The 16,711-nt window shown below is 42.9% G+C and overlaps 1 protein-coding gene across 7 annotated transcripts in view; it reads left to right on the top strand.

Moving 5' to 3' along the window:
• Window positions 1–3,380: 3,380 nt before the first annotated feature.
• B3GALNT2 (beta-1,3-N-acetylgalactosaminyltransferase 2) overlaps window positions 3,381–16,711 on the top strand; it is a 30,521-nt gene continuing 17,190 nt past the window's right edge. For 5 of the 7 annotated variants that reach the window (XM_068414335.1, XM_068414756.1, XM_068414516.1 and 2 more), the window contains exons 1-4: window positions 3,381–3,565; window positions 13,651–13,798; window positions 15,129–15,229; window positions 16,329–16,522. In XM_068414335.1, the coding sequence (XP_068270436.1) occupies window positions 3,463–3,565; window positions 13,651–13,798; window positions 15,129–15,229; window positions 16,329–16,522 (546 nt within the window). In that variant the 5' untranslated portion in view covers window positions 3,381–3,462. Of the gene's footprint in view, window positions 3,566–13,650; window positions 13,799–15,128; window positions 15,230–16,328; window positions 16,523–16,711 lie in introns of those variants that run through there. The other 2 variants (XM_068414679.1, XM_068414841.1) reach the window with 2 other exon arrangements.

Consider the following 16,711-nt stretch of genomic DNA (forward strand, 5'->3'; position numbering starts at 1 on the left):
ATCTGCACTTCATCAGATCGGAAAGCCGAAAGGGGAGGCAGGGAGACATCTCTTCTGTTTGGGAAAACAAACAAAATCTATTTCTTCCACAGATCCTAAGGAAGGTAAGGAAAAGACTGATAATTCCTCAATACAGACAGTGAATCTATTTAGGTTATGAACACTGGAAAAAAAATAAGATGCACTCTTGGGATGCAAATTTACAACCCTTTAAACTCTAATAAAATCCTCCATACCCTGATCTGTAATCTCTTTTAATATTTTTTCTTTAAATAAGTGAAGGCATAATGCTTTTGTGAAACTTAATATATCAGTATTACTGCAAGGTGTGGAGGAAGTTAAGCCCTAAATCCCCAAAACAGAATCTCTCACCAGTCCTTCCTCTACTTTCAGATGGAGCACGTGGAGATCAATAAAACACACAACTCCCTGGGTCGAACTCCGCTAAAACACACGCAGCTCTGCCCTGCTTCTTGCTCTTCTCATCTGTTGCTAGTGTCCTAAAAAAATCCCAGTCACCCACTCGGGGCAATAATTAGGCGAACAAATATTAAAAACTGAATGCTACGGACCGGCTAGCTGTGGTACATAACTGTGGCTCGGGGATCCATCAAGGCGTGTGTGTCTCCTCTGTGTCAGACAGGAGATGCTTATCCGCAGACATTATGCAAATTTACCAGAAGCATCTTAAATTTGCAAGCAGCCTGGGGACTAAAATTTCTGTCTCTTCATCCTCCAGCTCTTGTGCCCAACATGTTGTGCCAGTAGTGTACTTTGTGTGCCAGAGGTACAACCTGAGTCTCGAACGTCAGAAGAGTAAATCTGCTCAGGCAGCGCACAATTAAAATGGTCTATTTTTGGTAAATGATAACCTAGAATTGGGATAACCCAAACCAAAATCTGCTGTCTTCCAGGAAAATAATTTGACATTATTTAGAAGTTATATTCCAGATCCATTTGTCTTTCCATAGCATATATATTCATGATTCCTAAATCTCTGGGAAAAAAAAAAAAAAATCTCGTTTTTGTACGGGCCAAGACTTTTCAAAAAGTGTGCCTAAAACTCTATGCCTCGAATCCATGTTTAGACACTCTGATATCAGCTTGCTTCTCCAAAATACTAGTCCTCATAAAAGCCCTCAAGAATGCACAATGAAACTGCTTTGCTAGTGGGAACTTCTGAAAACTGGGTTAATGACTGGGTCTGATCATCTCCTGATTTATACACAGGTGCACACTTTCAGTGTCATATACAACACGAGAAGCACGGCTTGCATCTTCTACAGCTGATGAAATTGGGAGGCTTAGGTTAAATCTTTGGCTTCAAAAATCTTGCAGAGAATCTGATAGAAAATGGAGTAGGAAAGTCCAATCCTCTACAACTAAAATGCATTTTTAATCATTTCCTGCATGACTAACAAAAAATGCATATATGTATCACCCTTTTGACCAGGATACCCTGTTTCTGTAATGTGAAGGATAAAAGCAGGAACAGATTTCTTCAGTTTTGTACGTGATATATGTATAATATAACCTTTATCCTTGAGCATGGTAAGTATACTACTGTATAGAAAGCAAGATATTAAGGAGTTTGAGTCCTCCGTTTTGTCTGCAAGGAAGCCATCACTCCCAGACGTGTTTGTAAGTAAGATCCCCATCAGTTCACCTGGCCTGGGGTAAGGCTTGGGGAGAGAACCTAACATACTGACTGCAAGGAATATAGGCAAATATAGAATAATATTAGCAGTTGGACCAGTTTTTATTTCTCCAGCTGAACCTGCTGAAAGGCAAGTCAAATGTAAATAATGATTAATAACAATAGCATTTTTGTGTAAATACTTTTCCTAGCACTATTATTTGCTGACAAGTACAAACTCAATTGCATATTTAATATATGTAAGTATGCAAACAAACTAAATTCGATGTATTTCCAAAACATTTCCCTTTTGCTGTTTAAACCCAGTATATAAAGGTTAAAGTCATTGGTTTTCCTTCACTCACTGCAGGTGATGAAAAATGAATGTTAATTAAGCTGTTTGAAAGGACTTTAAGCATTTTCCAAACACTTTTCATGCTTGGGGATTTTCAAAAACAGATTTCAGTCTTCTTTTCCTAAAAACTCAATCCTTTCTTTCAAACATATTTCATGCGTATGAGGTTCTTTTACTAAATTATGCGTTTCTGATAGAATAGCATCAGCAAGCATTCATTTAAATCTTACGGCTATTACACACAAACTTCTAGTTTATACCTTAACTTCTGAGAAGCCTCTGCTTATTTATCCACATCACTTTTTTTTTTTCAGGTAGGTTCACCCTATAGGAGTCCAGGAAACATTTCTTTTTGTTATCTGTGTTCAGAGGGACCAGACACAAGTAACTTCTCAAGGTGCTGATAATCTTACGCTCTTCGCCATCCAATCCTATTTAAACCTCTTTAGCCAGCGTGATATTCTGCAGACAGTTGCCCTCTTGGCGGGTCAGCCCGTAGCCACACAACTTGTCAAAGTGGTGGCTGTAGGTAAGGCGCAAAGCTGAGCTTGGGTTATTAACATCTCATACTGTACTTCTGCAAGAATGGTACCTTCAGTTCTTGGTCATGATCCAGTCGCAGTTAGGGACACTTTGATTTTCTAAAACTCCCCCCCTGGAATTTCAGTAAAATAACATGTTCTTTGCTGGAATAAAATACTCCAGAAACAAGTTTGTAATGCCATCGCAGTTCCTGGCCAAAGCAAAGCACTCTCTCCTCTTTATTGGATTAGTAAAGGATTGTTCTGGAAAGCTGTTTTGTTACTATGCAATGAGTTTTTAGAAGGAGCATTCAGCAGATAATCATAGCGTTGCACAAATAAAGCTTAGCCGGGGGCCCCTGCCGGTGCCCCGGCGCAGCCCCGCGGCTCCCGCTGCGAGAGCCGCGGGCACGGCCAGCCCGGCGGGAGGCGAGGCCGGCGGCTGGGGCCCGAGGGCAGCCCGGGCGGTCGCAGAAGCCCCGTGGCTACCCAGAGGGGAGCAATCCGTAGGGATAACGCGCTGCTGCCGCCCCTGGCGACTACCCCCCTCCCCCGAAGTCTACGCTCTCCCGCCATGTAAACCGTGAGGTAAAGCCGTGCTCCCCCGGCACCGCCCCGCGGGGCAGCGCGCCCCTTCGGCTCCCCGCGCCGACCAGCCACCGCCCCGCCGTGCGCGGCAAACCCGGCCCCGCTCGCCTCAGCCTCCCGGGGCCGCGCCGCCCCGCAGCATTGTGGGGGCTGTAGGCGGCCGCTGCCGCCGCCCGCGCCGCCGCTGCCCGCCGGGGCTGGGGCAGGACTGCAGCTCCCGGCGGCCGCGGGGCAGCGGAGCCCGGCCCGGCCGAGCGGCGGCGGCGGCGCGGGGAGGAGCTGTGGGCGGCCGAGTCGGCCCGTCGCCCCGGAGGTGCTGGGAGAGGCCGGCGCGGAGAGGAAGGGGCTGGCTGCGGCGGCCAATGCGAAACTGGCTGGTGCTGCTGTGCCCCTGTGCAGTCGGGGTCGCGCTGCACCTCTGGCTGCTGCTCAGCTGCCCCGGCGGCCCCGAGAGGCACCCGGCAGGTAGGGACGGGGCGGGCGGCGGGGGCTGCCCGGGGCACAGTCACCCCGGGCGGGCAGGGCTCCCCCACCCCCAGGAGGCGGGTGTGAGGAGGGGTCGGGGGCCTCGGGGCAGGGCGCTTGATGGGCTGGGGGACGGCGGGTACTTGGGGCCGCTGGCGGCTGGGGCGGTGAACGGGGCTGTGAGGCGAGGAGCCGCTCGGCGGCGGCCCCGGGGAGGGGGGTGTGTGTGGGAGCTGTGGCCGTCAGACGGTCGGGGCCGTTTTCCCCTGCTGCGTATCGCCGCGGCGGTGCTGGCGGCTCCGGCGTTTCTGTGGCTGTGGGCAGCGCTTGTACCGGCGCGTCGGTCGGTCGGTCGGTCTACCGGCCGCCGGGCCTGGAGGGCTCGGGGGGAGAGCGGGGGCAGCCCGCCGGGGACAAGCGCCCGGGGTGCCTGGGTGGGTTCATCGGGAGGTAGCGACCCGTCACGCCGGGCTGTGGAGAGCAGCGCTGGCTCTGCCATTTAAGCCGGAGGCAGAGTCCAGTACCACGTCGCGGTACGTGGTTCTCGAGGGCGCGTTGCAGCTTTCTGTGGGGCAGCAGCCCCGCCTGAACGCCCCCTGCGCCGCCGGTGCCCTCCCGCTCCCACCGAGGTGCGTGGGGAAGAAATTCCCACTGACTTCGCTTGTGTCGCGTCATTCCCAGTCCTGGGAATAGCAGCGCTTTGCACTGTGCCGTGTTTGCCTTAGCGGTCTTTAAAACCCCTGTGGTGCAAAAAGCTATTTATAGGATCGGGTATGATCCAACGCGAGTGAAATCAGACCCCTAAGGGCTTACTTGTGCTCCTCGTAAAACGAGCTGTAGTTTTCAGGCCACAAATCTGCGCGCCTGGTAGAAACAGGCATCTGTTGGAAGAGGAACTTTTGTCAGCTACCCATAGGTGCTGTTTGGGGACACTAAGAAATACTCCTCAGGACAACTGAAAAACGGTATGGGAAAAATGGTGGGTTTTTTCTTGAGGTATGTTTAGGACTCTGCTTAGTGACCCAGTAGCCCGTTAGCTGACAAAGCCGCGCTTTGGGAGCGGTGCCTGTTCCCTGTGCAGAGTGTGCGCAACTGTGAGGTAACGAGAGTCTGCTGATTTGCAGTGGTTATTAATAATGCAGGTGCGAAAGGAGCAAGGTCAGTGTATTTGCATAGTTTGAAGGCGGCAGGGTTGTATGGGTGTCTCTGTGTCTGTATTCTGGCCGTTGCATATCAAAAGAGCAGTGGTAACACTTGAAGTATAAAAGAAGGGAAGTTGTAGTTGTTAGCCTGAAGTGCGTTTGAATTGTCTAGTTGGTTTTGTTCCTAGTCTTTCACCGTGCTGCTTTTGTAACTTCAGAGCATAGATTTGGAGTTGGAAGTGGCAATGTGGAATCTCATGATGACCTTTCCTGCAGAAATGTGTTTTCCACTAACAAACATTTCTAAAGAAAATCCAGAAGTTTCTCAGTTGGGGAGGGAGGGAAGAAGCTTTGCTCTTCAGAGGTTCACTGTTTTAAGCAGTTATTGTTGTAGTTTGTGTTTGTTACTGTGAAACTATGTTGCATTGGATAATGTTAGGATAACTGGGATTTAAAAAAAAAAGTGCTTTTTTTTAAATACTGGAAGAGTAAGTGTACATTTTGTTTGTGCAAGGGTTATTTAGTTGTAACCTATTGAGCAATGTATTCACACTGAGGAGAGAAAAACTGATGCCTGTTATACAAAGAGAACTTCCATCATCCATACAAAAATGCTTAATGCTGTACGTGTGCTGTCGCTTTGTAGGCTTGATCCTTGCATGATAATTTAAGGAAGAGTCTGCCTCAGCCTTCAAAGTACTGCAAAATGCACAAGCTGTAGGTACGGCTGCCTTGGCAGAGGAAAGAAGGATGAGCTAAGGGACCTCTTTATCTCTGATGTCTTCTGTGTTATATTTTTTTATTATTCAGAGTGATTTAGGAACATTAATGAATTCGTATACAAGAGTAAGAAATGTTCCTATTTATTAAAAGGCTTCTTGAATCTGAAACTATTTAAGAGGATCTGGTACTAAAGCCAGTCTTGTTTCATTATTGAGTAATTATTTTTTTCTTGTTTACTGCTCCAATTGCTCTTTATTACCTACTACCTGGAATCACTGGTATGAATAAAAATTAAATCTGATCGTGGGACAATGTTTGACATAAAAATGCATTATTTGTGCATTCTTTGGTATTTCTGTGTAAAGTCTATGCATCTCAATAGTTGTGTACTGTCTCAGCAGTTGCAAAATTAGCTACCAGTGGAGGTCAAAGGCAGAATGAACAGCTATTCTATTTTTTGAGGAGTTAATTCCCCTCTCAGTAGTCATTGCGCACACACACACATGGAAATTTGTTAAAAAGTTGGTATCGTGTTTTAGCAACTATTTACCTTGACATCATTGACTTGCTAACACAAGACTGGAATAGACATCTCCGGCATCAATTCTGCTTATTTTTTCTAATAAGCAGCTCTTGATCTCTGTCTTAAAATGGCAGCTGGGCAGCCTACATTTATTTGTTGAAGGGTGGGGGTGGCTTTTTGTTTGTTCACTTGGATTCCTAGCAGTCTTAGGAAGAGGCTGTTCCAGAAGCTTGGTGTCCGGATTAGAAATGTTTTCTTATTTCTGGCCTAAATTTACTTGCAACTGGTTTATGCCCTTCTGTTCTTAAGCCTTTCAGCTCAAAGGGTCTTTCTCCTCCTTCAAGTACACCTCCATCACGTAACCATAGAGACCAAAGGTATCTGTTTTAAACCTTTATTTTCTTAAGCTGAGCAATTCTGGTACTTCTACTGGCAAAACAGGGTTTCCATTTCTGGAAAGCAGTTAATTTTTGATGTCTGTAGATCAGATGACTTTAAATGTAAACAGTGTTCCAGTCTTCATTCATTCCGTCTACTTCTCTTCCTCTGCTGGAAGTACCTCCTTCAATAAAACCGTCGTCTTCACTACCCCATGTAGAAGGCCTGTAGTCTGCCTGCATGCTTTGGCCATCGGTTCTGTCTCTCGCTGTGCAGTATTCTGACTTTCTCTGTGTTCATGATCACTTACACCTTGGTGTCACAGAAGATATAGTGCACTTCTTGTAGGCAGTACTCATTAATTGGAAAAAAAAATAAATACGATCAGTTCCAAGACCAAAGGCACTGGCCGTTGCTTCAGTGCCCTGACTTCGGTGGCTTACTGTTTGCTTTTTGTTTATCAGTTAATGGGACTGTAATTTACACTTCTGAGTAAGACTTGTGCAAGAACGTTCTTTTAGGTTTAACTGTATTCCTTGTGTAACTGGTTACAACCCAGTGCTATCCAAAGGAAGTTCGTGGGTAGGAAGCTTTAGTTAATTTTTGTAAAAATCTTAGATAAATGCTAATTATAAAATGACCTCAGAAACTTGAGAAAGGACAGACCTGCTTTTAGCTCTCCAGGTGGATTCATTGCTAATTGTGTGTTTTAATTGATGGCACAAGTCTTATTGAGTAGGAAATTACTCAGTGTAGGGCTTCAGTTACAGTGCCTAAGAAAGCCCCACACGTTCAATGTAATATGCTGCTACTTTGCTGATGCTAATGCCCTTTAAGACGTTATTCCTGTTACATTTCTGGAGGCGTGTGGCAGCTAAGAATTGGCCCTTTTGGTTTCGTCAGAGTCAGTCTTTTACTAGTGAATAATTATGCAACAGATTAAAAAATTTTTCTAGAAACTGCTTGTATGCCATCTGTTGTCTTGTGGTTCAGCACGTACTTCTTCAAGCACTGGCCTAATGGAACTGTATACAGGGATGGTTGGGCTGGCGTTTAGTGATCTGCCTTGCAGAATTAGGGCTGTCCCCCTCGCAGACTAGCCTGCGTACGTGACAGGTGAGAGAGAAGGAGGGGAGAGCTTAACCTGCTTTTGGCTTTTCGGTACTGAAATAACAAAATGTAGAAACAACCTCTGAGGTTATGAGTGATGCTGTGCTCTGTAAGGAGAAATTCTGCCACAATGTGATACTTTCTTAAGAAAAGGTGTTGTCTGAAATCTGTTAAGCCTGTCTGTCAGGAGTAGTATGCTTGGTCACAAAGTTATTTCATCTTTAGTAGGCATGTAAAGACTAACAGGCTGGTGGCCTTGGAAATTGAAACCTTCCTTCAACAGGTCAGGTTTGGCATTGGGAGTAGCTGTGCAGTTCTGCCTAAAATGGCCATTGTTTCTCAGCCTTCATCTGTGAGATCTTACTGTAACATTGTTTTCTAGGGTGGGCTATCCCCAGCGAAAACAATCCCCTCACCTTTGATGGGCATTAAATAATTGACAAAGAATCCACAGCAAAGCTGACAGTATTTTCCAACGGAATTGGGATTGTTTTAGACTTTGGAGCTATTCTGTGGACTGATGTCTGAGACATTAAAAACTACTAACGAGCAGCACTAGAGTTGCATTTTATGTTTTGGCATTGGAGCAGGGGGGCAAAAAGTACCAGTTCTGCCAGAGTTGGTTGGAGAGCAAGGCTTGTGGCTGAAGGAAGCTCTTCACCAGTTGTCTTCTAAATTGCCCACTGAGTAGAACAGCCATAAGGGAGCAAGTAGACTTCCCTGGGAGCAGGCTTTTGTTCCATGGCATCAGGGATTGGTAACTACTTTTCAAAGGATAAAGGTGCTGTGCTCCACACTCCGCCGCCCCTCCCTCCCCCTCCAAAAAAAAAAAAAGGGAGGGGGCATCAGTTTCTATGTTGCAAAAAGGATTTGCTTTATTCCTTTTATGTCTACACTTTTGATGCTTTGGCCATTGCTCCCAGATTTGTCTAGAAGTGTGCAAGTGCTGTATTGTTAATGGTATTTAGAGCACCATCATCCCACCAGTATTACTGCTGTCACTTTGCAACTCAGAAGGGCCCTGCTGTCTTATTTCTTTAAGGAAATGCTGATGATGTAAAAAAAAAAAAAAAGGTAACTGCCTACAGAGGTTTTCCTCTTTGAATCTGTAAAGCTTGTTTAAAAGCTTGTCTGAAGGCTCTCAAGGAGTCTCAAGGAGTACTGCGCTCCTGCAGAAACCAGGGGTGCACATCTTGGCCATTTTTAGCTCTGGTATAAAGTAGGTACTGCAGGGGGGTCACGTAGCGCTGCTTCCAGAGAAACCTGTAATGCAGATGAGCTATAGCGGATTACTTTAAGTGAAGAAGATTAGAGAGGGGGAAGGAGTGGCTTTTGCTCTTTGGTTTGTTCTTTTTCTGCATGTGTCAGCGTTCTGTGAATACAAACCTTCTTTATACTCTGTTAATTCCTTCCTTCGTGTTTGTTTGGATCTTTTACAAAGCAGCACAGAAGAAGGCGGCATTAAAAACAGGAATATAGTTCCAATGTCACAAGAATAAGAAGAGATAACCTGAAATGTGTGTGGGTTTTTTTTGAGGGGTGGTTTTCCTTTTTAGTCTTATCTTATGAAGTGGATCAGTTGAGAATATTCTAAATAACTTCTGCCTGGCCTATTTAGTTCCGTTCATTGTTTTTTTTTTTTTTTAAAAAAAAAGGTAGCTGCATGGGTAGCTGAAGATACAGAGCCCAGCCTTTTGTGGAGCTCACTTATTCTAGCAGTCTCCAGTGGAGGTTCTCTGGTGCCTGATAGTGCAGGTAAGCCTACACTGCTGTGCTTCTCAGTGCAGGCACTAACGAGTCTTTTCTCTGTCCAGTCCAGTTCCATGAAACGTGGGAACTTAATCCCTTTGGGGACTGCACACTATGTCAAACTCGACTGAAAATGGCAAATTTAGTAGTTGGTGAAGAACTCGTCAGTAGAGATGTGTGCAGCAAGATCATATTTACCTTGTTTGTTGACAAAATCAAGCTAAATGATCTCTCAATCTCTTCATCTCCTTATAATGACAGTAAATATAATTAACAGCTTAACTTGACATTTTACTTGAGAATCAGTCTCACAGGAAGAAGAGGTGCATGTTATTCTTTGTCGTTTGGGATTTTGAAAAACTTCAAGAGCTGTTGACTGCAGCTGAGGTGGTTAAAATATGACTAGGGCCAACAGACTGCCTGTCATCAGTGACCTCTTTACATGGCCAGCTCAGCAGGAGACACACCTCTGCATCTTTAGCCTTGTCTTTTAAGGGTACAGCTTTGTGCTCTATATACACACTTGTTTACCTTTTCCTGCATCTCTTCCTAATTTTGATCTGTTGGTAGTTCTCAGTCAAGCTTGACAGGCAGGTGGAGGTCCCAAAGACCAGTGTTTTCACCAAGTTTCATGAAAATTGGTGACCAAGAATCCTGTGAAAGCTTACTGCAGCTCATACTGAGGTGAAAAACTGTACTAATAGAAGTACATGTATGGTCAGACACCAGAGAATTGTATGGGAGCCTGCCCTTAAAAATATCGCAGCCCAAGAAAGCTTCAGTGGGAGCTTGTTATTAACCACGTGACACAAGACTCTGGCAGACTGGACTTCAGTAGTCTTAGGGCTGACAGAAATACTCCTTACAGTCGCTGTACAGAATTAAATGGATCTCAGCAGCTTAGAGAGGGCTGCTTCCTTTCATGTTTTTGTAGCTTTTGCTGGGGGTTAACAGCCTCAAGCAAAACAGCAAAGTGGAAGCAATTTGGTTCCTGATGCTAAAAGAGTGCAGGGAAGGCATTGCATGTTTGGCTACTTATGTTCCACTGAGAAGTCTTGTGCTGCATGATGCAACTGAGATGCAGCTTTAAGACAGTAAGAATTCAAAAGCAAGGCAATAGTGATAGTGTGACCTTTGAATTGGAAAGGCTTCCTCTCCTTCTGCATCCCTTTGGTTAGCAACATTTTAGGGTTTAGCATGGAATGTGATAGGTAGCTTTTTCCTTTGTGTCCACACCCCCTCAATCACAAACCACAAAACTTACAGGATTTTTTTTTGTCTTTGTAATTGGAAAATTTAAAGGCTTAATTGTCTTGCACAACCAGTTCAAGGTAAGAGCGATATAGTATGTGTTTTTTAAGCCTATTACCAACACTTAAAATTTTGGCCTAAGAATGCACAAAAAATAGAGCATAGGTAAGTTTGGTCCCCAGTGGCAAGTATTGATTGCTTGTATAAATTGTTATTATTGACTTGGAGGTCAGCAATGTTTTGTCTTAAATTATGCTGCATCAGAGCATATATATGCACATATCTGAATTATCCTTATAAATGAATAATAGCCTTAGTCTTTTTTTTCCCCTGTGCTTCTCACTTTATCTCCTATTTTTTAAATAGTGCTAGTTCAGAGAGACATATGAATCTCTTTTCCTGAAAGTTTAGCAAGTGTTATTACTACTTTTCCATAGGAAGTAGAAACCTTAGCTAACAGAGAGCTTATTCATTAGGTTTTTGTGAAAGTAAGCTTGCTTACTTTTTCCAATTTTCAATGGTTTTAAAAGTAAAATGGCATAACCCTTGGGACAGAGAAGACAATCTTCTGAATATAGACCGCTGTAATACTACCTTACTAAGCCTGGAAATGGCCTAAAACAAGAATGAGCAGTAGGATATTAGTTCTGAAGCATCTGTTACATTAACGTTGTTCTCATGTGGATGGTTCATAAGGAAAAGCTTCACTCATTTTAAACTATAAACTAATTAAAAGTATGTGTATTTGATTTGAGTAGCTTATTTTTAGGTTTTTTTTTTAATTGATTTAAGCCAACTTACGCTATTCTGAGTCAAGTCACCCCACAGACTTCTGCTTTTAGTTTTATTTTTCTTTAAATTTGGTTTAATGGAATGGTTCTGCTTCTAATTAAAAGTGATATCTTAAAAAACAAATCTGTGTGAACAATACCTCATGTGCAGCCTACAAAAACTTTAGTCCTCCTATGAGGTTTATAGTGGAAGGCTTGTGGTTAAGGCTGCAGATGCTGTTTAAAGAATAATCAAAGAATGGAAGAAGAACAAGGAAAGGAAAGGGATGTGTGAGAAGGAATTATGAGACTACAGAGGAATTTGCTATAATTTTTTAGTCTTATAAATGTGTGGCTGTCTCATGTACCAGCGCTGCCATGGAGACCTGGCGGATCTTGGCTATGTAATGACCTCTGAAGACATATAGAGCCTCTGGATAGTTGGTATTTACCAGCATAAAGGAAAACTAAAATTGTATTTGGATTGAGCAATGTGTTTGAGTTACAAGTTTCTTCAGATGTTATATAGGGCAGTCAGTTTGTTGCTTTGTCAGCAAACAAATCATATTCCTGAACCTTGCCACCAATTCAGTGTATGGTTTTTGTAAGAGATGTAACAGTTGACTTCAGTGAAAACCCGAGGAATGGAACTAGTGGCTTGCCGCATGGGTTCTTAAGTTGTTCTGAGCGTAGGTTTATGTAAACTTCTCTTAATAGGTTAATGTTCAGTTTAAGTTATTGATAAGCTTGTAGCTGTTGTCAGTACAGATTCATTTAAGTAACTGTGGAACTTAAACTTTTTCTAGAAAATCAGTGTTTGCATGCTTAGAACTAAAATATTTAGTGGGAAATAGACTGGAAAGGTTTGCCCATGGAAACATCACTCCGTACTGTTCTGAGAATCAATTGCAGAGCACTGTTTTATGTGGCTTTGGGAGTCAGGTACAAGCCATTATCAATAGCCCCTAAAACAAAAAAAAATGTTCTGAAATCTCTTGATGTTGATTCAGCACAGAGCAGAAAGGCCATGGCCTCTCCACGGCATACTGCACACTGAAGGTGGGATATAAGGCTAGATGGATGTCTGGTGTGATTTGGCACAGCAGTTCTTGTGGCAGGTGCTGTGAGGTCCTGGGTTAATGAGCAGTTGTAACAAGACCCATCTATCTTCTAAGTTGCAAAGTGGAGAAGGGGCGTGCTGGTACAGAAGGTAGAATCTGGATTATAATTCAACTCTTTCTAGTGGGAGTACGCAATACAGACTTGGCGATATTTTTGGTCTCTTTAAAATTAGTTTTTAAAAAAATCTTGTCTATGCTGTATGCAGTAGTTTAGAGGGCCCTCATATTTACATTTGTTTTCTTTATCTGCAGCCTAGTGAAAAAAAAACAACAGTGAGATGAGAGGAAAGCAATCCTTTGCTAAAGCTAAATATAAATCTCTCTTAACTCTAGAATGTCTGATAAATTAATCTAAGCAAATTCACTTTAGCTACTTGCCTGACTATTTGCAGGCTCTAAGTCAGAGCTTCTCAGATCTCTATCTGGTCATAATCTTGCTTGAAATCAAGTCCAGCTTTCATGATCTCTAAATTAAAACAGCACAAGCTAAATCATGGATTACAAGTATTGGCGGTGACATCCAGCTATGAATAAAGCCAGAGCATTCCCCTGTGTAGGGATGTAATACCCTGTGTGAAGGCAGAGTGGTGTTCAACTTCAAAGGGTTAGAAACGATAGGCCTTGACATACTAGATAGAAATGGTGAATTTCCATTCATTCCCATTCCCATTCCCACTCCAGAAGGGTGGTCCAGCAGTTTTAAAAAGAAGAGGGGAAATGGGCGTATTTCTGAATCTGACAGGCCTTGTTTAATTTTTTGTTTTTTTTTCCTAGGTAGAATAATGGTGAATTCTAATAGTGAAGGCCTGGTACCAGTGATGACAAGCCCCTAGGCTTTAGGATAAATCATGCTGGAGGAGGTATCAGTGAGCAAGCCCAGCCTATCTCAAGAGTTTTGCAGAGGGAATAGTAGGACCTTGTGTCTTGCCCACAAGGTTTCTGGTGGCTGATAGGAAAGAGAAGCCCAGCAAGAGCATATTCTCAGGGGGCAGTTTGCTCTTAAGACAGGCAGGCAAATATTTCAATAATGGAAGATGTTGTCAGTCACAACCAAGGCTTATGTTCTTGCCTGCTTTGTGAGTCACAGTTTCTTAGTTTTGTTTACCTGCAGTGACTTGCTTAGTTCATTGCAATAAGGTTTTCCTAGATCGGTAGTGAAGGTTTTGGCACGTTGAGAATGTTTCCCATTCTGCTTCTTGTTTTTAGTGTTTCAGGTTCCCAGTACTCTTGCTTTTGAGATGCATTTTAATTATTGCTTGCAACTCAGGCTTGTGGTAATATGTGCATATAATAAATCATCATCACTTTATATTTCTAGGTCCACTGGCCTTCTTTCCTCAGTGGAAGCTGAAACATTATGATGTTATTGTAGGTGTTTTGTCAGCTCGACACAATCATGAACTGCGCAGTGTTATAAGAAACACTTGGTTCAAGCACCTGAAACAACATCCTGCACTGAGCCAATGGTAATCTCTAGTGTTTTGTAATTTGGGTCTTTGGGGTGGGGGGAGGACTGTAATGCTTAAATATCTTGATTTAATCCTTTTTTTTTTTTTTTTGAAAGTATTTCCTTTTTTTTGCTTTATTTGTGAGCATCTTGTACTTTTGATAATTCTTTAATCTACTTAGTAATATATAAGAAGACATTGTTCTGGGCTGTAACTTTTTTATACAAGGAGTAAAATGTAATTGACTGTTCACTACTGGGATTTTTGCAATTAGATGGCACTGTTCATTAGTGATGTATAAGACTCTCCCTTTTTTGTGTTGCAACATATGCTTTGTATGGTATGCAACTTGAAATGCTTAGTAATCCAGGATACTTGAAAGCAGGCAGGATCACATTTGGTGAGAGAACCACAAAAAACTCTCACAACAGCCTCAACTGTAAAATTCAGGTTTATTTCCCACTGAACCAGGTGCACCAAACTGCTGCAGTGTGAGTGACCAGCAGAACCCTTCCAGATTGCTTGCATAGACCTGACAGTCTACAGACAGCTCTGTTCTTGCTGAGAAGGTTCTGCTGAAGTTCATTCCTGGAAACCTTGTCATCTTGATGGGCCTTCCATCTTGGTACCTGCCTTGCACTGAAAACTGTTTACTGTTCACAACTTTGGTGTGAGCATGCAGTTTGGAGTGAAGCACAACTGCTTCAGTCATCTCAAAATGTGACCTGTCATAGCTTATATGGAGTTCCAGGAGGGTATTTAGCTGCTAGGTAGAAGACTAGGCTAAGGTGGATCCTCTTGTTCTTCGTACTGCTTGTCGTCTCCTGACTGTGGCACAACCGTGATTGGGGCTGGAAAGAGCAACCTGTTGTTTTGCTACAACCCAAAACTGAGATGTTTCATTGTAACAGTCTGGAGTCCTTGTTCCTCCTTTGTTGCTATGTGTCTTTTTTTCTTATTATTATTTTTTCATTGCCTTTCGAATGCAGAATATTTAAACAATCTTGAATTAAGTAACAAAGCGAGGCAGTGAAAGGCAGGTCTTCAGGATCCTTCAGTGTTGCCTTAGGTCTTTTTCTGTTTAGTGTGCTGGCTGTCTTGAATCCCATTCCTAGTTGGCAATCTTTCTGCGTCCTCATTATGAAATGTAAAATGGTAATGTGGGTTTGGAATTGAGCCCCTATGAGGGGATTCACGTGGTTGCTCTACATACAGACACTCATTGCTGATTTTTAAGGGATTCAAAATATTAATCCTGTTAAAGGCAGGCCGTTGTGTTGAAATAAGTTTATTGAAGATGGAGGGAGGAGGGAAGAGAACTGCTGTTAATAAAACCAAATTATTTTAGTGTCCTTGTGAAGTTTATAATAGGTGCGCATGGTTGTGCTGTGCCAGTGGAGGACAGAGAAGACCCCTACTCCTGCAAACTTCTGAACATCAGTAACCCAGGTATAGAAGTTAACTTTTAAAAATTCTATGATCTGAACTAGAACCAATCATCTTTTCTGAGAGTAGTTTGGGGTGCTTAACTGAGACAACTGGTCTTGAAAATAAATGCCATCTATAACTTGCTGTCTTAACAGTTGCATAATCTGCCTTGAAAGTACCATGTGCAGGCATGAAAGGGAGAGATCTTCAAGGGTGTGAAGGGGAGGCCATTGACTTCTAATGGATTTGCATTTTCATTGTATCGGGGAACAGTCTCTCCCATATAATGTACATTTTTACTCTATCCCTGTGTAAAATGAAGTTGGAGAGAGCTGGAATGACCTGGTCTAGTGTCATGTGTGAGGAAAGTAGCAAGGTGCCAGAGTCTTGAGTGTCAGATGGACTTCTCTGGTGACAAAGTGAATTCTAAGCAAGTCTTGCTGATAGGTTTTTCAGATTCCGCTCTAGAGAGGGAACAATTAAGAAGTGTACCATGGGGAAAAAATGAAATGCTGCCATACAAAAATTCCTAACTAAAATTGTAAATTCTTCCTGTCACCTTTTTTTTTCCATTTAATTTTTGCTTTTTAATTGCAAGTTAACTAAGAGCTGCTCAGCACTTAAGCCATGATTCACCATAAAATGAAACTTCTGTTACTTTCTCTTTGAATGGCAACATCCACTGCTTAACCAGTCTTCCAGGAATAAATGGTACCTCAGGGCTTAGGGAGGTGATAGTGCCCAAAAGCAGGCAGCTGAATTAAGTGGAAGTGTATGCCATTTTGATATATGAATAATTATTTTAATATGCTAACATACAGATATTAAGGCAGTCAAATAGCATTTTTGTCTTCACTCTGTGGATTTATTGTGTCTCTAGTCTTTTCCCTGTGGATATGTAGGCATTGACTTGCAATTGCTGGCAGACTGCAGATTGCTGTATCATTCTCGAGTTTCTCCTTGCTGCAGTCTGCAGCCAGTTGTATTATCTTCTTCTCCAGCGTTTGATTATCCTTGTGCACTTGCGAGCTGTGCTAATTAATCGGAATGCTTTGCGTGTATCCAGTTCAAGAACTATGAAATCTTTTCACATTACCCCTGTCCTTTCTTTTTCATGCAGTTTTGAATCAGGAAATTGAAGCATTCAGTCTCCCTGAGGACGTACCTTCTGTGCTATCTGAAGACAGAATTGTCAGTGTGAACTTTCGTGTGCTTTACCCCATTGTCATTACCAGTCTTGGGGTATTTTACGAAGCTGATGGGGTGGGATTCCAGAGGAACATTACTGTAAAACTGTACCAGGCAGAACATGAGGTATTGTAGTTATCTTCTCAAAGTGGACTAGAGCATGTTGTCTCTTTATTGTGGATTAAGTTCTTACAGAAAGTGACATGCTGTGTTGATGATTTTGAAGAGAAGTACTTAACTGACAAGCATATGAGTTATATTTTTCTTCTGTTGCATTTTAAATTCTTATTTCACAGATATATATATACACACACA

Source organism: Nyctibius grandis, chromosome 1, assembly GCF_013368605.1.
Source record: "Nyctibius grandis isolate bNycGra1 chromosome 1, bNycGra1.pri, whole genome shotgun sequence".
NCBI lineage: Eukaryota > Metazoa > Chordata > Aves > Nyctibiiformes > Nyctibiidae > Nyctibius > Nyctibius grandis.